This window comes from Trichosurus vulpecula, chromosome 4 (assembly GCF_011100635.1).
Source record: "Trichosurus vulpecula isolate mTriVul1 chromosome 4, mTriVul1.pri, whole genome shotgun sequence".
In the NCBI taxonomy this organism is placed as follows: domain Eukaryota; kingdom Metazoa; phylum Chordata; class Mammalia; order Diprotodontia; family Phalangeridae; genus Trichosurus; species Trichosurus vulpecula.
In genome coordinates, this window is record NC_050576.1 from 295,857,664 (window position 1) to 295,882,313 (window position 24,650).

Consider the following 24,650-nt stretch of genomic DNA (forward strand, 5'->3'; position numbering starts at 1 on the left):
GCTTAATGCATTTAAAAATGCTTCTCGATTGATTAATTCTTAGGTATAGCAACTCATGAATCAAGGTTCTTTCCATTTGTGGAAATTAACCTTAGTAGACAGTCTTTTGGGTTTATGTAATATTCCTAGCCGTGGCATCAGAATAGGAAAATGAGAATTTTAAGGAAACTTGTTTGACGTCAGATATAATGGATGGTACTGCCTGTAGTAGGGTCAGAAGAAGGGAACCTGAAGGATACACTGTGTTTGCTGAATGTGATCTTGCTTACTTTTTTATAATATACGTTTAAATGATTTTTTCTCGTATTGGGGGTCTGTGATCCTTGAAAGAGCTATAGAAGATAAATATGTTGTTTTAATTTGAAACCCAGGTTTCCTATTTTTCAGGGTGTGCTTTCCTGGAGCTACAGTTACCTTCGATTTTGTTACTTAGTGTTAAAATGTTTATGCTTTAGCCAAGTTGCTTCTTCAGTGTTGCCCCCACACACCCCCAATTTGTTCTTGTTGCTATTTTTGTAAATTTAGGGCAGTATGTCTCCACAGACACTCCTCCTATCCTGTACCAGTGCTTCATGCTGGGATTTTGCTGGCAGAGTATTTCACTTCCTGACAATTTGACCTCCAGAATACTATTAAGTGGTGAAAATCCGCCACTTGGAAAACAGTAGAGAAACTGATTTTTTCCCCCATTGCTCTTTTATGTCTAACTTCTAAGTGAGACCCTTTAGGTGACTTTTATTAAATATTTCTTTCTTAAAAACAAAACAAAGGTAATATAACTTAACCTGAGTGACGCCAAAACTTTTTTTTTTTAAGCACAGTCCTGAAGATCTTGAATGCAAAGATTGCCTGGACTTGATACAAATTACAATAGCAAATGCAACTGATACCTATTTAACTTCTTTAAATAGACTTGAGGGTTTTTTTGTTTACTAAACTGTTACTGTATCTTGTGACTTCAGTGTACACAAAGGTTGGTGTCTTTTAGCAATTCCAATTTTGCCTTGAAATAAAAATGACTGACAGCATTTTAAATTTTGCAAAGTGCTTTATATACATCATCTTACACAAGATATTAAAATTTTACAGATAAGAAAACTGAGGCTGATTTGGTCAAAGAAAGTAGCATGGAGTAATTAAAAAAAATTGGATGTGGAGTTGGAGGGCCTGGGTATGAATCTAGATTTTAGAGTTCTTTCTATTAGTGTGGCCTTGGGCAAATTGCTTAAAAACTCTGGACTTCAGTTTCCTTTCTGCAAAATGAGGTGATTGAATTAGATTAGGTCTAAGAGTCATTTTTGCTCTAAGTCTCTGATCACTTTCAAGTCCCTTCCAAATCTAAATTTATGATCTTGTTTTCTACAGATTCGAACTCAGGTTCTCCTGACTCCAGGTCCAGTGCTTTCCCACTACTACTCAGCCTCTAAAAGGAGTTAAACAGGTACCAAAAGTAGTTTGTTTACATTTTGATTTGGGTCATATGCTTGCAGCCTCCAAATTCATAGTTTTACAATTTGCTAAAATTGTTTGGTGTCATTACAAAAAGAAAAGAGCAGAGTTTTATTTTAGTTAACTAATGGAGAGATTAGGTTTGTTTTTTTTTTTGAAGGGGGAAGCTGGGCAATTGGGGTTAAGTGACTCGCCCAAGGTCACACAGCTATTAAATGTGTCAAGTGTCTGAGGCTGGATTTGAACTTAAGTCCTCCTGACTCAGGGTCCATACTCTACTCATTGCGCCACCTAGCTGCCCCAAGATTAGTTTTTTTAAACTTGATACTTTAAGATTTTAAAAGCATATGTTTTCCTTTCCAGTTAATTGATTTATAGATATATGGGCAGGTAAATGGGGCAGGGCAGCAGTGGATAGAGAACTGAGCTGGGAGTCTGGAAGACCTGAGTTCCAATCTAGCCTCAGATACATACTAGCTGTGTAACAGTGTGCAAGTCACTTCACCCTTTTTGCCTCAGTTTCCTCATCTGTAAAATAAACTGGAGAAGGAAATGGCAAACCACTCCAGTATCTTTGACAAGAAAACCTCAAATGGGGTCATGAAGAGTCAGACATGACTGAACAACAACAGATGTATGTGATTTCATATGGCTTTTGGGAAAGTTAGCAATATTTTGTTCTTCCGAGAGAAATGGTAGGTTTCACTTAGAAAAGAAAGTTGTTTGTACTTGAAACTAATGAAAGCGCAAAATAGCACAGGAGGAATAAGCATTGGATTGATTTTAGATTAGTAAAGTTATATTCTTTTTTCATCATTGATATTTTAGTTTGATATGTAGGTCACGGAATATCACAGATTGTCCGAGCTAGAAGATTAGAGATTATCTGGTTCAATTCTTAAGAATAGAATGTTTTGTTCTATTATAAAAGCTTTAAATAATCAAACTTTTATGCCATTTAAAGACTAGGACAATTACTGAAAATTCTCGTATTTTTCCCTTTCTCACATATGTATATAAAACACTAATTTTTTTTTTTTTGGTAAGGTAGAATTTAAAATTTTGAATCCTATTCCTATGAAGCAAAATCTTTCAAAGCATTTTTTTGTGTTTTTAGCTGAGACAGTCTTCTTTTCAAATCTCTGCTCATGGAATGAAACAGAGGTCTGTATAATTTTTAAAAAGTCATTATGAATGAAATAAGAGAGTCATATTTATCCATAGGCCCTTAGACTTTTTCCCATTCATGACTCTTTTCAGACTTTTAACTCATAACTTAGTAGGTGGTAAAGAGGAGGAGGCATCAGGTTAGTTCATTTGGGGATAATTGAAAGGTGATTATTGTCCCTCATGCTAGGTTGAAAACTTAGATAATTTTAATGTAATAACCTAAAACCATTTTTCCAGACAAAGTTGTGTTTCTGGAAAAATGGTTATTCATATCAGTCACAGAAAAGTCACAGGACCTGAGTTTGATTACCAGCTCTGTTAACTTCCTTGGGCAAGTCACTTAACTCTGGGCTTCAGTATCTTCATCTTTAAAATGAAGGGGTTGGGCTCTATGACTTTTAAAATCTCTTCCAGTCCTAGATCTATGATCATATGATTCTCTTTTTTTTTTTTTTACCATGGTATGTTGTCATCTACTTTATCTTTACTCTTAGTTATAATAACTGATACACATATATGTGTATATGTGTGTCTGTGTGTATAACCTAAAAATTTGCAAAAGACATTATATCCATTGTCATTTGGGCCTCACAACAATTCTGTGAGGGAGGTACCTCAGGTATTATCATTCCCATTTTGCCGATGAGGAAACTCAGATTCAGAGGAGTTCAGTGACTTGCCTTTGGTTGCACAGCTAAGCCAGATACTACAGACTCTGGCTCTAGTATTCAGTTAACCAACAAATATTTATTAATGTTATGTGACAGGCATTCTTCTAGGCACTGGGGATACAAGTAAAATGAATAAAACAATCCATCCTCAAAAGAATTATATTCTAATGGGAGAGACAAGTAGACATATATTAGTATATACAGGCTAAATATAAAGTAAGTAAATAGTAAGTCGTCAAATGCAGGGTAGTGTGAGAGGTAGGGCAGGAACAATTTGGGGAGGCTTAGGAAAGGCTTAATGCAGAAGACTATGTTTGAGCTCCATCTTAAGGGAAGAAAGGAATGTTGAACACTAGGAGGGAAAGGTAAGGAGGTAGTTCATTCCAGGCATATGGGACATGAAGGTATACAGAAAAGAAATGAAATATTGTGTGTGAGAAATGAGAGTTTGACCGGACTCAGTGTGGAAGGAGTAGTAATATCCAGTAAAGCTGAAAAGATAGGTTGAGGCCAGCTTATATAGGGCTTTGTAAGCTAAACAGAGTTTATATTTGATCCTTGAGAGAGTCACAAATTTGGATTTGCTCTTAGGGAAAATTTGGCAGCAGAGTGGAGGATGGATTGGATTAGGAAGAGATAAGATGGGGAGAGCAAGTAGGAGGCTGTTGCAGTAATGGAGGGGAGAGAGAAGATGTGGACCTGATCTAAAGTGATGATAGTCACGGGAGTAGACAGAAGGGGTTGGATATAAAAGATTTTGTAAAGGGAGAAATGACAAGGCTTGGGGATTGATTGGGTCTGTGAAGGGAGGGACAGTGAGAAGGGAGAATGATTTACACGTTATGAACTTGAGAGGCTAGGAGGATGGCCATGTGTTTGACAGATATAGGAGAATTTGGAAGAGGGCAGGCATTGGAGGTTTGTGAACAGAGTGAATCTGAGATGTCTCTGGGACATCCAGTTTGAAATGTCTAGTAGGTAATTGGTGATGTGGGAGCTCAGGGGAGGGATTGGGGCTGGATATGTACCTATGAGTCATCTGCAGAGAAATGACAGATATAGAGATTTTATCCTCAAAGTTACTAATTTCTATTTATGATTTATATTTTGAATGTTTTCTTTAGATAATTTGATGTTATTTGGCAGTTATTGAACTTCTTAAGTACAGGAAAGACAGTGTGTCATAGATAAAGAAGGTTGATGAGACTTGTAGCCCTTCAGTCCTGCTACTGACTAGCTTCATAACTTTTGGCAAGACTCTTAACTTATCTGACCTTTGGGTTCCTCGCTGGGAGAATGAAATAACTGGTCTAGGTGGATTGGGTCTTCATGAATTAACTCAGTGTCATGTATAGGCAGCAAAGGAGCCTGTACTAAAGCAGCTTCAGAGACAGTTTGGTAGACTGGAAAGACTTGCTCTGTTAACTTGCTATGTGACCTTGGATAAGAAACCTACCTTCTCTTGACTTCAGTTTTCCTATCTCTAACATGAGGGGGGTTGGACCAGATGGTATCAGAGGACCCTTCCAGCTTTAAAACTTTATGATCCTAGATAAAATTCCATTATAACAAATTCCATGAACAATTTAAATATTTTTGTTGCAGTAAAATTTTTAAACGAATGTAATATTTTTGAGATTTTTGGAAGCTGGAGAAGAAACAGATGCCCCACCTCCATGTAGTGAATAGAGTGTTCTAGGTGCATATGGGCAAAGAGGGACATTTTACGTTTGCATTTTTACTCAGTCTCTTCTTCCTTAAAGCTCCAGGAGTACCTTTTTTTCCTAATTGTTTTTATTTTGATTGGTGATTTGGAGATTTAGGTGGACAATGATATTTGAGATGTGAGAAATGGGCATTGTTAGCAGAACAAAAGAGCTCAACTATAACCTAGTTCTTGACTTCTCTTTACTAACGTAGATACTTTTATAGGAGAGAGGGAGTTAACATTGATAAGGAACTGAGATAGTATTTGTTATACAGAGTTATTCATTGTAGAGAATTTGTTATTAACAGATCATCAAAATACTGTTCTTAATATTGATCATCTTCAAGCATAGTTCGTGTAAACAACATTATAATACAGAACACTTTATTATATTTGTTATAATATAATTTAACCTGTGTGTCAGGGGCTTCCCCGAGAAGGTAGTTCTTCGTAGTGGATTTACCAGGTTAATAATCACAAAGTCCCAAATGACCGTTTCTGAGTGGAACCACAAACTGGGAATTAGTGTTAAAGGAGGTAGGACCCTAAGACATAAATACAGAGAGGATATATGGCTGATAGCAGTAAGGAACTGTACTGCCCTGACAGTATCCAGAAAACTACTTACTTGCAAACTACTCTCCAGGCTTATAGAAGCTAGAATTAAGACAATATGACAAATAAGAGAGAACTAGCAAATGAGACCATTTAATGATTTAATACATAATTTTGTTTAGGTCTTTAAGTGCTATTGCTACTTGAATTCTTTTATCCCAGTTTGAATGATATTTAAGTGCATACTAAATATTGCTCATGATTTGGGGCAATATGTATAAGATTTTCTTCCCTGCTCCACACAATAGATCTTGTCTGCGGTCTGATTCATACTAGGTTGATAGCCTTTAGAACAGAGAATTTAGACTTTATTTCACAAGTTAATACAGAACAAATGAATGAGTTCTGTTGTAAGCCAGATAGGCTTGCCAGTTTTCGGATTCTTCTATTTGTTATTAACTATTAAAAGTTAATGTATTTCAAAAATGCTGGTTAACATTATATTCGTTAATATCCTGATTTATTTAAGGATTAAAATGGCATGCAAAGATAGCAAACATTGTTAATACCTAAAAATTCATGTTAGCTAATCTAATTTAATCTTGACCTTAGTTATCTCTTCAATAAGATTCTTTTCACTTGCATGTCAGGCATCTTAAGTGTACCGTGTACAGAGTACTGGGTCTGGAGTCAGGAAGACTTGAGTTCAAATTTTACCATAGACACTCTAGCTGGGTAACTGGGCAAGTCACTTAACCTATTTTTACCTCAGTTTCCTCAAGTGTAAAATGGATATAACAGTACCTACCTTCCCGAGTTATTGTAAGGATCAAATGAGATCATAATTGTAAACTGCTTAGCGCTGTGCCTGGAACATAGTGCTACAGAAATACTGTTATTATCATTGTTGTTATACTTTCATTCTGAGAACCTGGATTCACATCCATTTTAGGAAAGGTATCATGCGTGTTGTTGCTCTCAAATTTTAAAAGGTAGTAGGATATAAAATTACAAATGGAAAAGAAAAATGCTGTGGCAGTGAAACGACCATACTTCTGAAACATGAGAGTCAAAAGAACAGAAGTGACATATCAGTGATTCCACATTGAGGTGACACATTGGCAGTCCCAAAGAGTATAATCTCCATATTTTTGTCAAATTGTTTTATGCTTGCTTTTGGAAGCCTAAAAGTGCTGTCAGACAGCTTTTGTTAAAAGCTTATCTCCCCTCTTCTCACTTCTTTTTCTACTGATGATGTCTTATTCCACTGTAGCTTTCTCTAAAAAGATAGCTATGGAAGTGAATTGTTTTCTCTTTAAAAAATGTAACACCTAGTTTCAAGGTCTTTTCAACTCATTTATGTTTGCCATAAAGCATTGCCTGTATCATTTTTACATTACCATTCCAATGTCTAATGCACCTACAGATGTTGAAAGTATTACTTTATTTTTAAAAGATATACTTGCATATTGTCTGTTCTCCATAATAGTTGTTTTTGGCTTTCTTAATATTAAATAATGGTTTGCTTGTGCTTAATTACCTGAGTTTAATCACCTGTTTTCCTCTTTTTAAGGAACATAAGCCAACCTAGATTCTGTAAGCAAGAATGATTTAGTTGACTCTGCTTCATAGCTAAAGATAGAGTTCCCCCACCCCAGTATTTCACATTTTAATCTCTTGCAACATATGTTAATAACTGGAGTTTAGTTATAGCCATTTCTCTTCATAGGATAGAAGTGACTTTTATTCCGAGGTAACATTGGGAAATTTAAATATAACTTCTATATGGTAGAATCTTTAAAGCATCTGACTAGATTTCAGACTTCTTTTTTGTAGTATGTACTCATTTCTCCTCTCTTTATGTCACATAGTAAAGTCTGAAAATGATTCCTATATGAAATATTTTGCGGGGATTCTTGGACCTCAGGTCTTGATAAATGGTTATATCAGAGGCAAATGATTTAGGATTGTCTTCCAAGCTCTACTTTGGTCTTGGACACTTCCTCCCATTTCCTTTTCTGTAATTTAAAAAACAAGCTGAATACTGATACTATATAAACTCCTAAAGACATGATTGCTATTTGTTTCCAGTCTTATAGATGAAATAATTCAGATATTTTAAAAATATGCATTTAGAAGGTAGTTAAATATTAAAGATTAACGGCCTTTATTCCTTACCCTTCTTTTCTTCTAAAATGCATGGGATAAGACTGACTATAGCAAGGAGCTGAAGTCATGAATGTAAAGATTCTAAGTCTTTTCTAGAGAAATGACCCTGCTAAAGAAAAATCTGAAGAATCAAAAGGTAGCAATAGTAAGAACAGTTAGGCCATCTTAAGGTAGTACATGGGAATACAACATGTGAAACAGATGTTTTTTTCTGGTAGAGAAGAGCATCAAAAATTCAGAGAACGTAGCAAAAAAGACCTAGCCAAAAGTCTGCTATCTAGAATCTTAAAGGTGAAGAAAAGGTGTTTGTTAAAGATAGTAAAGATGGAGAGTTGTTGTTTTAAGGAATATTAAGGACATAAATTATATGCTGGACTATTTATATGATTGTGGAAGATAAGAACTGACTTATATTAGCTCTTGACTTCTTCATGGTAGCATATGGAGAAATCCTGAGAGCTGAATCTGTTTCTATACTGGGAGGGTGGGGAGAAAAATGAATACATGGGCAGTAAACATTGTAGGGATATTGTTAGAACTACAAATTTATGTAAAGTTGGGATTCTTTGATGCTAAGTGCTAAATACAAATTACAGGGGTACCTGCCACATATGGAGGTATGATGAATTACTGAAAAATTTCAAATATTCCACAGTTATACAAGAACTTTCCAAGTTTTTTGCAATCTTCAGAATTCCTCGAGAGAAGCTTCAGACTCATAATTTTTGTGCATGAGAAATTATTTTATTACTCTTTACTCACAAAACACATCACAAACAGAAACCAGGAATATTTTAATGACTTTCTCTTCTGGTGAACACATTTTGATTGGAAGATATTGGCAAACTAGAGCTAATAGCTCTGTGCTACTCCCTTCTGTGAGTTGTGCCACCCCTGTTTTCTTCTTACCCTTTCTTTCATTTTTCTAAGTCTTGTCTCTCTCACTAGATTATAAATTGTTGAGGGCAGTAATTATGAAATTTACTTCTCTTTTTATGCTCCCCAGTCCCTAGCAAAGTACTAGACACCTAATAGATTCTCCCCCCCGCAACCCCCACCACCTTTTTTTTGGTAAGAGGTTATAGAATCAATAGCTTTATTTTTAAAAAAATTTTCAACTTAAAACATTCCCCAAAGGAGCGTTTTCATATATAAAGAGGAAAACAAAAGGAAGATTCTGTATAAAACTGTGGATTTTCATTTTACATTCCTTGCTTTTTTTTAAAAAAAGTTTATAATAAATTCTACTCTTACTTTCAAAACTTCTCTGCCTGTCTGTGTTTCCTTCTGAAATTTCTTCTGTTTTCTTCTGTGCATTTTTTAAAAAATGTTATGTTGTTCCTCTTTTTTTTTTTGGCATCCCTGCTTTGTCCTAATCCTTTATCCCAATTAGCCTGAAGAAAGAAACAGGGAAAAAACCCCTTGTAACAATGAGCATAGTCAAGCAAAATAGATCCATGCAGTGCCCATATCCAAAAATATATATTTTGTGTCCATTACCTCTCTGTCAGGAGGTGGGTGACACTTGTTTCTTCTCTCCCCTCTCCTGATTAGATTGTTGTGGTGTGACATTATCATTAGAACTCTTTCCATTTGTTCAAATAAATTTACCTTTCTAGGTTTTCTGGACTCATGTTTTTATGTTTCAGAGTTCCTACTTAGCTCTGATATTTTCATCAGGAAGGCTTGAAAGTGCTATATTCCATTAAAGGATCATTTCTCACCCCCTGATTATATGCTTAGTTTTTGCAAAGTAAATGGTTGTATACTTTTATCTTTTACCTCTCAAAATATTGTATTCTATGATCTCTGGTTTTTAGCAGAAACTGCCAGGACTTTTGTGAACCTAACTATATTTTGGTGGTAATTGAACTTGAACTGCTTTTTTCTGGATGCCCTGAGTCACCTGGGTGTCTGGACTGACCTCTCCCTTCTAGAATATGCCTTCTTGTATTATTTGAAGGTTCAGATAATTTTCTGTTCCCTCTCTGGTATCTCAGGACAGAGTATTAGGTACCTCAGAATCCCTACATGTGGGCTTTTTCTTAATCATCCCGGGGCTTACTTAATGGAGCCCTCAGCTTCTGCTGCCTCTAGACATGGAGCTTTACAGGCTATACAGGCTCTACTGTTTCAGCTTGCTGAAAGGTTAGCTGAATGAACACGGGCTTTGCTGAAGGGACGGGACGCTGGCTGGATTTTTATGTAATTCAGGAATGGAAGAAGTCACTAGTTTCTTTTGGGATTTCTTGTGTATATGTCATATCCCCCACTAGACTGTAAATTTGAGGCCAGGAAATGCATCTGCATCCTTATGTCTATATTTATCACCCAACACTGATCTCTATGCAGCAAGCACTTCATAAATGCTTGCTGAATTAAACAGATCCCATGCATGTGCTTTCTAGTTAAGTTTCACCTGGCTGGGTCCAGTTCCAATGGGGGAAAAAAATCTGTCTTTTATATATATAATGAGATGTTTTCAGTGGATGGTTTGTGAATTGTGATTATACTTCAGGTCTTTCCCCAGTCTGTACCAAGTAAAAAAGATCTCATATAAAATTAAATTTCCAAATACAGTTAAGTTCTGAATCTGCCAAGGAATAACAACTAAGCTGTGGAGATGTGAATCTGATTCTTCTAGTTAAATTCTTTTTTTGGCAGTGCACAGGTATCTTCAGTAGGAAATAGCTAATTGGGTAACTAGCCACTTTTTAAGGATACAACTTGAAGTTTCCTGCATGCTTTTTTGGAAGAAGCAAAGAAGCTTAGTCTTAGTCAACTGTCATGATTGTTTAGGAGGGAAAAATCTACTTAGAAAAAATAATGAAACTTTTATCTTCCTCTTCACATAAGATTTACTTGAGAAATCTCCTGAAAAGAATCTTTGAATATTCCCTAGTTCAGTAGCTCTCAAACTTTTTGGTCTTAGGACTCCTATATGCTCTTAAAAATTATTGAGGCCTTCCAGGTGCTTTTGTTTCTGTGGGTTATATCTATCAACATTTACTGTCTTAGAAATTAAGATGCTTTATTATTATTATTATGAAAATAGTTTTGACTTCATGTACCCCTTCAAAGGGTTGCTGGGTGGTGCAGTGAATAGAGTGCAGGGCCTGGAGTCAATAAAACTTAACTTTCTTGAGTTCAAATATGGCTTCAGACACTTAATAGCTTTGTGACCCTGGGCAAGTCACTTAACTCTATTTGCCTCACTTCCTCATCTGTAAAATGAGCTGGATGCAGAAATGGCAAACTATTCCAGTATTTTTGCCAAGAAAACTCCAAATGAGGTCATGAAGAGTAGGACATGGCTGAAAAATGACTGAACAACAACCCCCTGAAAAAAGTCTAGGGAATCTCTAGGGAACCTCAGACCACACTGAGAACCTGGTTGATTCAAAAAATATTTCTTTAAATCTTCCCCTTTCTACACTTCCTTTATCTCTTCACTCAAAGCTAGCTGGCATTATGAAGGAAAATATGTTTATCCTTGTATTATCATTCAGTGGTTCAAAGCATTTCCTATCCAGTTTCATAAGAGGGAGTATTTCATTCCATGAGACTAAATTATACTGTTGGCTCACTTAGTGTCTGTGAGCAAGTCACTTACTTCTCTTTCAGCTTCAGTATCTTCAGCTGTAAAGTGAATGTTTACTAGATGATCTTTAATATCTGTTTCAGCTTTAACATCCCATGATTGATTCATTGTAGATACCGTAGCCTAGCATTATGAAATATCATTAATACCTGTGGACGTAGTATATGTTGAAGTAGCTATTGGAAAGTTTTCTGGAAAAGAAGGGAGGAAAAAATTACTGAAGTACTCATGACACTATTATTAGTAGTAACATTAATAAAGGACCCACTGTGTTAAATAATATGGTATTACCTGAAGCACTGAAGAATAGGAGCTTAGGTTTTGTCCTTTGGGAATCCACAGTTTCAATGGGAATATAAAACAAATACAAAATTACCTGAGAAGGATGGGGTATCTAATGAAGAAAGGAGCTTTTGCTATCGAGAAACGTCCTGGTGTAGGGGAAAGAACCCTTTATCTGGAGGCAGATGACCTGATGCTGCCATCTATGAGGGGTGTTTCCTTGAATAAATCACTTAATCACTTTGTACCTTACTTTTCCCACCTGCAAAATGGGATCAGTGACATGTAACTGCCTACCTTAGTCTACTGTAAGGGTCAAATGAGATAATGTGTATACAGCACCCTTTTATTTTTAACAGTTTAACCAGCCTGCCATTGATTTTACAAAATGACCTAACAGTGAATTTCTGATAAACACTTTTTAGTGTTGGGGCTAATTCCTTTTACATATAAAGGGAGTTTAGAATCTGAATAGGGTACAAGATGTGATACTGGTAACCAGTGATAATATCCTTTATTTATGGAAAAGTTCTTCTGTTTTTTGGTATTTGCAAGGTTTAGCTTGAATTGAAGTGATTAAATTTGGTGCCTTGGAATAATTGCTAAGTTTTGTAATATGCCTTTTAGTTTCTTAGTGGGAGTTAAACTTGGTTAAGATGTTGGATTACATTGAAGAAATCACCTTTTTAATTAAATGATGTAGTTCTGTTTATTTCAAGTTGTCAGCTAGGTCTTTTTATATTTTCATAGACAATCTGCTTCATCTTGATTCTGCAGCATTCCAGGATAGTGGTGTCCTTGGGGCTCTTTCTTAACATTGATATGGTACAGAAGATTTAAAATCAGGTATGACTTTGTGGCCAGAACCCTTCAGTGAAATGTAAAATTTAAACTTTACACATTTGGACACATCTTTATTATATATTGATTCTTTTTCTTTTTTTTGGCTATCTTTTAGCTGATGTTCACAAGGAATAGAGTCACGTGATGTATGAAGGGAAACACATACACTTCTCTGAGGTTGACAATAAGCCCTTGTGCTCATATAGCCCCAAACTGTGCAAGCAGCGGCGGCTCAACGGCTACGCATTCTGTATCAGACACGTTCTGGAGGACAAGACTGCCCCCTTCAAGCAATGTGAATATGTGGCCAAGTATAACAGCCAACGCTGCACCAACCCCATCCCCAAATCTGAGGATCGCAGGTACGAGTTAATGAGGACATAAATGTAGTGAGGATGGACTGTGATTTGGATTTTTTGTGTTTGATACTTTTTTTTTTGCTTAGATTGCATTTTTATTCCTTTGGTGATTAGGGATACGCAAGAGAACTTCTGTATAAGAATTGGAAATATTATCATCCCCACTGCCATTTCCTTCCCACTTAAATATGTGAATGGCAAGGTTTGCAGGGAAAGGGAAATTATTTTTAAAAGGAATGTTCCAATAAAGTATGTTTGAGCTATTTTTCCCCCCTTAATTTTATAGGCAGTCCAGAATTACTATTAAACTTTTATTCACAAAGTTTGCTACTTAGAAGTCTATATTATTATTTATACAGCTTATTAAAGCCTTGCAAAGTAGGTTCTGACTTCTTTGAGTTAATCAGTTATTTAAATGAAAATAATAGAAAACATTTAGGTGCAGGAAATATTATTAATAAATGAAGTATTTTTCAAGGATTTTGACATTCTTGGCTAAAAGGTGGTAGGGTTATAGGCATACATTTCTTTAAAAAAAGGAAGGACCAGAAATGTCATTGAATTATGTCTTAATCTGTCCCTTTAAAGATACTATCCAGGTTTTATGTTCTTTCAAATGATTTTTTAAAGCCTTTTTGTGACATTAAGTTTGGTAAAAAATATGTATATAGGGGGCAGCTAGGTGGCGCAGTGAGTAGAGCAATGGCCCTGGAGTCAGGAAGACCTGAGTTCAAATCCGACCTCAGACACTTGACACACGTACTAGCTGGGTGACCTTGGGCAAGTCACTTAGCCCCAATTGCCCTGCCAAAAAACCAAAAAAAAAAAACCCAACAAAAAAAAAAAGAAAAAATATGTATGTAACGTACTTATAGAACAGAAAACTATGCTTTTACATCTAAGGTAGATCTACAATAAAAACTGAAAAATGGTGCCTAAGAAAACATTGTCATGGAAATATGTTTTAAAATAAAATGTGCATATGCATTGAAAGAGATGGTCTGCTGCTGGTCACACATTTTGTATATTCTTAAGAGAATTCATACTCTTTTTTTTTTTTACAGGCTACTTTCCCTTCATTGTTTCCTTTTCCAAAGAGCAATGTCCACGCTATTGATTATTTGTATTCACTCATGTAGAGAATTATACAGTAGAGCGAATGCTGCATATTTTTCCAACAGTTCTAGCTATCCCTTAAAAAACTGGTTATACAGTTTTTATACAGAGAACTTAAAATTACAATTTTAGCTTTGCATTTTTCTTGTGTATTATGTTTCCACTGGGGGGAAAAACTGACACTCAACCTTCACCTCTCTCTGTTCAAGTAACTATCTGCTTGAATGAAGTATAAAAATTGTTCTGGTGAGCAACCAGACCTGTAATTTACATTTAATGTGTGAAATAAATAATTTGTATAAAATGAGATCATACCAAAATGAATGTGGTATAATGTAGTGATTTGGGAGTACTCCCTTAGAATTACTAATCAGCACTTTAGGCTTTAAATTACAATACCTGAAAGTTACAGAGAGCTGCCTAGTGAAGGAAGGAATAAGTTTAATCTCAGATGAAAAAAAAGACCTGTACTTTTTAGCTAATGTGCACATCAGAATTTGATTTTATAGATTAATAAGTAGCCTGAAAATTACAGTTTCTCGTTACTCTTTATTTGAGGATGATGGATGAACATAAATTAATTCGTTGCCTTAAGTAGCATTTTTTAATATCTATATAATTTTGCCTTTAAATTTACTTCAGCATTGACGCATTTGCCAATCTTGGGTATTTTCCCAAGGGCCCACACTAAAGACTTAGTATTATTACCAGAGTTAAGAGCCCAAATTAAAATGAGAAGGTAATCAGAACTTCCCCCAGACTGTTACAAGCATCCTAGACAGACTTTTCCTTCACTTTTTAGTTCTGAAGCAGACTTAAGATTTTTTTAAAGGCAAAGATGGACTAGGGATAGACTTAATTCATTATAAATTTATTAGGAGGTGCTGTGATTAAATAGCAATTTAGATATCTTTACAGGACAGGACTCACAACCTGATATTCATATTTTCTTTTTCTGTATTGACTTACATGTCATTAGAATCTGCTGTTTTTCAAATCCTAAAAAACCCTAAATCAGTTACTTCTAATTTGTGAGACCAGAACATGGGAGAGGGTTAATGTTTTAAAATAACCTGAAGAAGTCTAGACTCTAATATTTAGTATCATGTCTGAACCTGTTTACAACTATTATACTTGGCTACAAGACTATACTTGTTTGCCTATTCTATAAGTAACTTAGAAAAAAAGATTCATTAGTATTTATGGTAAAGTTCTCTTTGGATAATTAGGATAAATATTTTAAGATTGTTTTATAGTTTTTTTTTTTGAAAATCAGACTAATCAGGACAGCAGTTTACAGTATCACTTTGGTGAGTGTTGTGTTTAGGAAACTTTTTGATATTTGGCTTATAATTTGGTCAAACACATTACAGGTTCTGCCTTAAGAGGCTCTCCTGCCTTGCTGAATCAGACTGAAATGCATTTTATTATACTCAATGGAAGGACCAGGGTGGTTTGAGAGTAAATTTTATTTTTGTTGGCTTTTTCCTTATTTTGAATTATCAAATCAAGAGCTTTATTAAGGACCTTCTATGGTACTGCCAGGCACTGAGCCTCTGAGCACTGAGGATAAAAAGAAAGGCAAAAAACAGGAACTGCTCTCAAGGAACTTGTAATCTAATGGGGTAGGGAGACAGCAGGCAAACAATTTGTCCTTCAGTAAGCTGAGGTTTTTGCCAAAGGTTTTTACTTTTAATAATTATGTTAACAAGCATTCTTTTTTAAACTTGCTTTAATTTTGTATTAAATTTTCAGTGATGTCACAAAGTCAGTTCTTGAATATTCAAAGCAGTGTGGAAATTTATTGGCATAGATTACCAGAAATGGTAAATAATTAGCAATATATGCAAACTAGATTTTAATTGATAATTTCCTATTTATATTCCCATAGAACTTATGTATATACATTTGGAGGGGAGAGATCTGGACTTTTATTTCATAAGTATGTAGAACTTTGGGTGAGGAAACCCCCACCGTGCAGGTCTGCAACAATTTACGAAATTAGCTGACGCTAATTAATTAAAATTAAATGACTTACCTGGGGGGGACTTGAATCCAGGTTTTCCCATTTCCATGACTGCCTCTATCCATTGTCATGCTTTGTACACATAGACTAGAAATTAGTATTTTTATAAATAATGTTAAAGCAGGAGGTCTTTATCTGGGGTTCATTCATGAACTTTAAAAAAAAATATTTTGATGACTATTTCAATGTAATTGTTTCTGTTGTAATCCTGTATCTTTTACAAATTTAAAAACAGCATTCTGAAAAGGGGTCAATAGTTTCACCAAACTGCCAAAAAGGATCAATAACACAAAAAAGGCTAAAAATTCCTGTGTTAGAGGTTTACTAGAGTTACACTATATAGGAAAATTATACGAGAGATTACCAGAATTGTTAGTAGTATTCTTTTTTTAAAGAATTTATTATGATGAGGATGGGGGTGTATCTATACATGGACTCTTTCATATTCGTACAAAACAAAATGTAGGGTCATTTATAGTTGGGACAATTCATATGCAAGTTGGTAAAAGGGACCTGTTCAAGTGAAGAGAGAAGGCTGATTTGAAACCTAAGTAAAAGCAATGAAATGATTTTAAATTCACTTTTAAGATTAGTGAGATTAAAATTTTCAGTTTACTGAATCGAAGATTTATGTGCATTTAGGCAGTATCCCCCTTGCACTTGTTTCTTTAGTTGGTCCTCATCTAGTGTGCTGTATGCCAGTGGTTCTTAAGCCTAAGCACATTCAAATTAGATTCTTGTTTGTGGTTCTGCTTTGAAAGATGACTATTAGTTAGTATTAAGACTTCTATGTTTTTTTCTCTCTTTGCTAGGAATTATTCTGTAGAAAGTGAGAGAGACTGGTCCCTGCTGGGATTTACTTATATAATCACATCTGCCCAAATTCATTATCTCTTACTAAAAGTCACTAATGTCAGTAATAAAGAGACATTAATTGAAACAAATAGGTTTATAGTTGACAATGGAAGTATAAGGTGATGTATATACACACCCTTCTCTGTAATGTACCAAATTGCAAACATCCCTAAATAGGTTGTTTTGCTTCCATGTACAGACCTATCAGACATAGCATGGCTCCTATGAATTCCATTAAAATGTTTATGGAATACTTGCATTACTATTATCCCTATCTTTAAAAGAGAACTTTGTAAAACATTTTAGAGAAGTGCAATCATTTATGTAGAATGAAAGGCTTATCTGCTTTACCCAACTATTTTTCTTCTGGTGAGGTATAATAAATGAGTAGGAGAGAAGCCTGGGCTCTTGGCTTAGCTAGCCATGCTCCGTTGGACTCTTTAGCTGGAGACTACTACAAGAATCATGGGGCTCATAGCAATGCAGGACTGAAACCCTTCCAAACTGAAGAGAGTACTTTCCTCTGTTTTGGAAAATTTCATGCCCCTAGGTGTAGTTATCACCTTGAAATGCCTGAGATCAGTGAATAAAATGAAAAGGACATCTACTTTTGTTGTTTAGATCTTTAAAAAAAAAACATTTCAGCCTAGTAAATTATCATTAAATGATAAGCTTTTAAGTATAAGAATCCTGATTATTTAGTGAATGTGGATTTTAACAAGTAACAACCATTTTTAAAGTAGCCACATGGATTTGGGGGCTTTAATTTAGCTATATTTACTGTGTAGTTTTCCCATTAAGGCAAAGGAAATCCAGAACTTATTGTGTATGTATTTTTTTAAAGGTACTGCAACAGCCATTTGCAGGTACTTGGCTTTATACCGAAAAAAGAGAGGAAGAAAAAGAATGATTCAATAGAGGAGGTGAAGGCCAGGCACCAAATGGATACCATGGCCTTCAGCCTGACGGTGCCCACACTGGCCTTGAAGATGCCCAATGGACTTGATGGAATGTCCCTGTCACCACCAGGGGCAAGGGTCCCTCTCCACTATCTGGAGACAGAGTTGGAAGATCCATTTGCTTTCAATGAGGAAGTTGATGACCTAAAGAAAGGGGCAACTGTGAGGAAGAAGTTGCAGAGTAAGTTGGCCCAGAATCGGCAACGTCAGAGAGAGACAGAGATTTTAAAAGTCCGCCAAGAGCACTTTAGCCCCCCTCCTGCACCTTTGCAGCAGCAGCCTCTGCAGCAGCACTCCCATCTGCCACCTTTATCTACTTCTTTAAAGCCTCCAGGGCTGCCGCAGGGTTTAGTCTGCAAGTCCCCTCCACCTCAGAACACCAGCCTACCAATGCAGGGAGTGGCACCCACCACACACACTATAGCACAAGCAAGGCAGTTGTCCCAGAAGAGACCTCTGCCTCTCCTGCCATCCGGTAGGGCTCCTGCTGTGGACCCACCCAGGACTGACCGGGTCCTCATGAAAGCCACAGCCTTCTCTCCACACTCAGCTTGCATGAGTCGGCTGCAGAGACTGGTGAAACTGTGCACTCGAAGGCAGCAGCTGGACACTGATCTGTTTCCACATTTAGGTAAGTTGATGAACTATACTAAAACATAACCCTGGGGATGACAGAAACAAAGTGTGCACTATTGTGTGAGGCCTTTATTTCTTTTGCCCCATGTATGGAATGGAGGTAAAATGTCTTGATAGAGCAGTATATCTCATGTCTCCATTTAAAGCCCTTTTATATTAAGTGTTTGTTTGGGGCAGTGAGTGATAGGGTCTAGTGATCTAGGGACAGATCTAAAAGTTGGGAACCGATCTGTCTAGTCTTCTCATGATTGCTTTTGAGCTCTGGAGTTGTTTCATCTTTGTGTATACATTTCTTTGTAAAGCAAATGATTCTGTTAGAATATTGTATAGATGAGCTGATTACAAAGTGTCAGGTGAGAGCTAAATTTTTAAAAATATATTTTTATGTTCATTTATAATCTCTTCCTCCCATTCCCACCCTTTTCCCATTTGAACTATAGCAACTACAAAATGAAAAATAAGTCAGTTCAATGTTTATTAAGATCATATTACATACTAAGTGCTGGGACTATTAAAAAAAAGGCCAAAAAACGTAATAGCTAGCATTTATAAATACATTAAGGTTTGAAAAGCACTTTACAAGTATTTTCTTATCTTTGAAATGCCCCTAAGAGGTATAGGTACTCTGTCATTATCTTCATTTTACAGATAAGGAAACTGAGAAAAATAGAGGTTAAATGATTTGCTCAGAATCAAAGGGATAGATTTAGAGCTCCATCCACAGCACCAACTAGCTCCTCATAATAACTAGTATTTATGTATTGCTTTATGGTTGCAAGCATTTTACAAATATTACCTCATTCTGTCCTCACAACAACCCTGAGAGGTAGGTGCTATTATTATCCCCATTTTACAGATGAAGAAACTGAGAGACAGGTTAAGTGACTTGCCCAGGGTCACACAACAAGCAAGTATCAAAGGCTGGATATGAACTCAGATCTTCCTGGCACCAAAACCAGGTCTCTCAAGAAGCATACAATCTAATGGGGGAGATAACATACAAAAATAACTATATGCAAACAAGGCATATTCAAAATAAATTGGAGATGATCAAGAAGGGGAAGGCACTAGTATTAAGTGGGATCGAAAAAGGTTTATTGTAGAAGGTAGGATTTTATCTGGTTCTTGAAGGAGGTCAGAAGACAGAGATGAAGAGGGGAGAGAATTCCAGGTACTGGAAGCAGCCACTTTCATAATAAACTGTGCATACCAAATATGTATAGTTCTACAAGGCAAATTCCTGCATTAGCCTACATAAAATGTATGTCTCTGCATTTTAAATTCATCCTCTCTGTCAGGAGTGGTGTGTTTTATCATTAGGTTTCTGATTTATAGTTTATTATTGCATTGACCAGAGTTGTAAAGTTTTTCAATTGTTTTTTCTTTGTTATCTTTGTATAGATTGTTTTTTTCTAGTTTTGCTTATTTCCTTCTGCATCAGTTCACTTTTCTTTGAAACTGTCCGTTTCATCATTTGTTATGGCACAAAAATTTTCCATTCCATTCATATGCCATAATTTGTCTTTTTCCCAATACATACTTTTTAGTCTCCAAATTTTGGCAAATATGAAAAGCTTGTATGAGTGTTTTTGAACATATAGGTCCTTTTCCTTTTTCTTTGATCTCCTTGAAATGTAGGCTCAGTGAAGGTATAGTTGACTCCAAGAGTATTTGCAATTTAGTAATTTTGGGGGCATAGTTCCAAATTGCTTTCCAGAATGACTAAACCAAATAACATCTCTACTAACAGTGCACTAATATATACAGGCTAAGTTATTAAAATGGGAATTATATTTGTAGTTTCATAAGTAGAAATAGAAATTCAGCTAGTATATATGAACTAAAAATCTAAGGAAAGAGCTATTTAAGTGTTTGTCATAGGGCTTTGGAAAATTTAATCTTAAAATTTAAACCCATTTAAAATAATCTTTGAGAGAACAACTATCCTTTCACATTCTTTATGATGAACCCTTTTTCTGTCAAGGACACCACTATCTTCCAGTTATCACAGTTTAATACCTCCACAACATTTCTTGCATCTGTGACAGCTGATAATCTTTAACTTTTGAAAAAATCCCTTTCCATATTATCGTTGAATTTTAAAGGGGAAAAAATAACTGACTAGAGCTATGAGAATATAGCACTTCTGAATTAATCTTTGGTGTTAGAAGCGTAGAGGAAACAGGAAAAAATTGTTTTGTCTTCTTTAACTGAAATCCAAATGTTTAGGGCTCAAATAAATATTTAAAAGCAAGGTTTATTTTGGGGAAAAATAGCAGTAATAATCCCATTATCAAATATAATCATCTAAATCATATTTGTTTTGCCAAGAGCAAAAGGAAAAGCTGTAGAAGCTAGAAGACCAAATTAGGGGACTTTGTCCACCTATAATCTGTTACTGGTTAGCTTAATTGGTTACTTTAGAGCTAGTGTGAATGAGGCCAAGGTCAAAAAAAGTTTTGATCTTAAGGCTCAGATAGTTTCATGCTAGGACAGCCATTCCCATGATCACAGACAGGATTCCTCATCCTAGGCATTTCATAGGTATGTGGCATTGATCACAGAGTAACCAGGTGAGTGCGTCTGGATGGCTTAGTTATAAACCCATTACAATTTTGCTTCTAATGGTAGATCTGAAACATCACCTTTGTGTATGAAGGACAGCATATTATACTTGGGATATATAGGATGAAATTGCTGCTGTTGTGATCATTTCATTATTAACTCTGCATCCTTTTTGGTAAATTAGAATTTTCTGTTAGCCAGAGGAATGTAATGTGCCTTTTAAGGTGACCTTATATTTGCCAGTAATTTAAAGTGTAGATTTAAAAATTTCTTTATGTTGGTGGCAAGGTATTATTTAATCTTAAATCTCAATACATTTTTCAGTTAATTTTTTTCTTAATTGTTCTTGGTGTATATAAGCCCACATAAGATAATCTTTGAGAGAATGACTATCTTTTCAAATTTTTTGTGATGCATCCAGTTTAAGTATAATTACCTATTTCTGCCAAGGGCACCACCATCTTCCAGTTGCTGTAGTTTGATACCTCCACAACATTTCTTTCATCTGTCCCTTCCACTCCCTTGGCACCCTCCCTACTTCAGGTCTTCATCCCCCTCTTGACAAGGTTATTATGGTAGCCTCTGTTTTCTCCCCTTTTCTAAAACCATCCCCCATATGGTTGCCAAATTGACATTCTCAAAATACAGGCCTGCCTGACACTTCTGCTTAAAAAGGTGCAGTAGTTCCATCTAGTTTGCTTCTAGAATTAAATACAAATGCCTGTTTTGATCCTTCAGATCTGACTGCGATCTATCTTTATAAACCTGTCTCCCATTATTCCTGCTCATGCACTCTATATTCCAGCCAAACTGGCCTGCTTGCTATGCTGATAGCAAGATATTCTGACATGATATACATGATAGACATAATATTCTGTCTTCTACTTCCTTGCCTTTGAAGGGGCTGCCTGGAATGTTTTTCCTCCCAATCCCACTCTTTTGGAATCCCTAACTCTCTTCAAGATTCAGTTTAAGGGCCATCTCCTTAAAGAGGCTTTTCCTGGTCTCCCTCCACCACCTGATCTCCCAGCTGTTGTCAGGGGCTGGTTTTGTCCTTGTATCCCTAGTGCCAACACAGGGCCTGACACACAGCAGATACTTAATAAATACTTGTCTAATTAAATTGGGTGATAGTCCTTTGGCTAAAGTAAACATCTTAAGAATAAACATACAAATGTAATACTAATTGCCAAAGTCAATAAGTTTCATATCTATGTGAAATATTGAGTAATGTATTTCCATGTTGTTAAGGTTGTGACTGACTTTGGATCACTAGCTAGCTGGTACAGTGGACCCAGAGTCAGGAAGCCCTGAATTTAAATTCAGCCTCAGATATTACTAGCTATATGACTCTGGGCAAGTTATTTAACCTCCGTTTGCCCCAGTTTCCTCAACTATAACATGGGGATTACAACAGCACCTATCTCTGAGGGGTGTGGTGAGATATTTCCAATGAAATATTTGTAAAGCGCATAGCACAGTGCTTGGCACATAGCTATCAAAATGCTTTTTCCTTTCCCTCAAAAAATGAAAATGATATTAGAAATTAAGGTTTTTTGAAAAGAGAAAAAGTGGATATGCAAAACCCAGTTTTTAAAATATAAAAAAATTTGGGCAGAAATAATATAAATTTATAGTGATCATAATGAAATTAGTTTTAAGCAAATTTAGTAATTATTTTCAGTCAGAATAATTAAGCATTCTTTAAAATAACATTAGATGTCATATATTTTTCTCCACTAATTCCCCTTCTCTAAATTTGGATCCTAGAAAATTGAGGGGTGAAAATTTACAGTTCTTAACTAAAGGAATTGATTGAAGTCCAAAAACTTAATCTGTATCCATAATCTTAAAATCTTTGGAAGTCTTTTTGAAACCATTTTAAAATAGGTATATTATTATGAGTCAGAAGGTAAATAGATGGCCATATTCGACCATCAGTGGCTTTTACCTTGTTTCATTTACTCTTCTTAAGCTAGTTATATTAACTTTCATTGATGGGGTAGTTCTTTTTATCTTGGATCACAAATAAAGGCTCTTTAAGCTTAAAAGACTCAGAACTTAAGAAAGACTTGATTAATAAGTGCTCCTGGTCTGAAGCTCCTTTATAACAAAGTAGGCTATGTAAAAAAAATAAATATAACTTTCATAAATCAGTTGAGGTGGGATTATTCTTAAATAGTTGTGCATTGCAAAAATAAGTCCATGCATAGTTTTAATCTGTATTTGAACAGTTGAAGATAAACTGGATCACTTCTGACCAAATCAAGAAATTGGCAAAATTTGTCTTTCACCTACATTTTTGCATGGCTTTAAGTGGTGACTCTTCTTCAGTTCAAGCACTCAGGGTATTCCTGTCCACTCACCCATTTTTCCGATTGCTGAGAAAAGGGAAGTGTGTTTATTTATCATAAGCTTCATGAGCACTTGGAGCCCAGTGGATCTTCTTTCCTTTTTCCCAGCACAGGTTGCATCTGTCTACCTTTCCTCTAACAACCCGCAGGCCCTCTCCCTGAGACTCTCAGATTTTTGTTTCTGTTTTGTGGCACATTTCATGTTATTTTAGTTAGTAATTAATGATATTTTCATACTACATGTCGATGTGCTATTTATGTGATAATTGATGTGATTTTTTTTGTTCCCCAAAGACTAACCTAGCCCAGCTAAGCTCTGACAGGCTCATTACCACCTTGGCCAAGCAATGATGTCTGTTTCAACTACAGCAACTCTTTCACACTGTCATAAGAGGGGTTGTGATCTGCGCTGGCAAAGGGAATATCCAAACCAGTGAACATTAAATTCTTGAAACATAGAAGTATATTCTTACTGTAAATCTCCTTTTCTTATATCTTAGAATACATCCTTTGACTCCTTGTTTTTATCTCCAAAGAGTAGAAAACATTTTATTGTTATTGGAAGAGATGTTACTGTATTTAATGATCAGTTTTCTTAAATACCAAATGAATTTTAATTAGTTATTTTAGTAATGTCTTAGAACTGAACCCAGGCATATTAGGTGGAATTTATTTGCTTAATAGTAGTACCTGCTATTACTGACCTAGACATTTTGGACAATTTTTATTTCCTAAATTCAAAGATAAATTTTTTCTTTGAATTTTTATTTTTTTATCTGTATGTTATCTGCTCATCTGCCCCAGGGCTGGACTGGTCTGAAGACAGTGGAGAAGAATTGGAAGAATCAGAGCAAGCCTCACCATACCAGGTTGCATGGTCCATCCGAGAAACCCTCAGATATGAGAGACAAGAGTAAGTCTTTTTCCTTTTAAAAATAAATTAATGATGTAACACACCAGTTTTATATATTGACATTAAATTTCTTTGATCGTCACATTGGATTTGTTCTTATGGTAGAGGAAGCTATAGTCAAATATGTTTCTCCTAGGAAATTAACTTCATCTGGTAGAAATTACTTCCTGGTAAACCCATTTCTTTGTCTCTCCCCTACAACCCAGTTGGAGCAGACACTGGCTTTATAGAATGCTGGTACTGAAAGAGACTTTAAAGATGATCAAGCCCAATCCCTTCTTTTATGGATGAGAAAATTGAAATCCAGAAGGGCTACCCACACACAAAATAATTCAGCTCTTTAGTGGAAGAGCAGGAACTTCGGCCTTGGTTTTCAAACTCTCAGTTCAGTGTTATTTCCACTGTATCATGAATAGTCT

The 24,650-nt window shown here is 35.6% G+C and overlaps 1 protein-coding gene across 1 annotated transcript in view; it reads left to right on the forward strand.

Annotated features, from left to right (window-relative positions):
- The first annotated feature begins 1,368 nt into the window (after positions 1 to 1,368).
- INO80D (INO80 complex subunit D) overlaps positions 1,369 to 24,650 on the forward strand; it is a 64,940-nt gene continuing 41,658 nt past the window's right edge. The window contains exons 1-5 of the mRNA XM_036754318.1: positions 1,369 to 1,441; positions 12,356 to 12,451; positions 12,564 to 12,810; positions 17,649 to 18,394; positions 24,123 to 24,231. Of these exons, the coding sequence (XP_036610213.1) occupies positions 12,593 to 12,810; positions 17,649 to 18,394; positions 24,123 to 24,231 (1,073 nt within the window). The 5' untranslated portion in view covers positions 1,369 to 1,441; positions 12,356 to 12,451; positions 12,564 to 12,592. The remainder of the gene's footprint in view (positions 1,442 to 12,355; positions 12,452 to 12,563; positions 12,811 to 17,648; positions 18,395 to 24,122; positions 24,232 to 24,650) is intronic.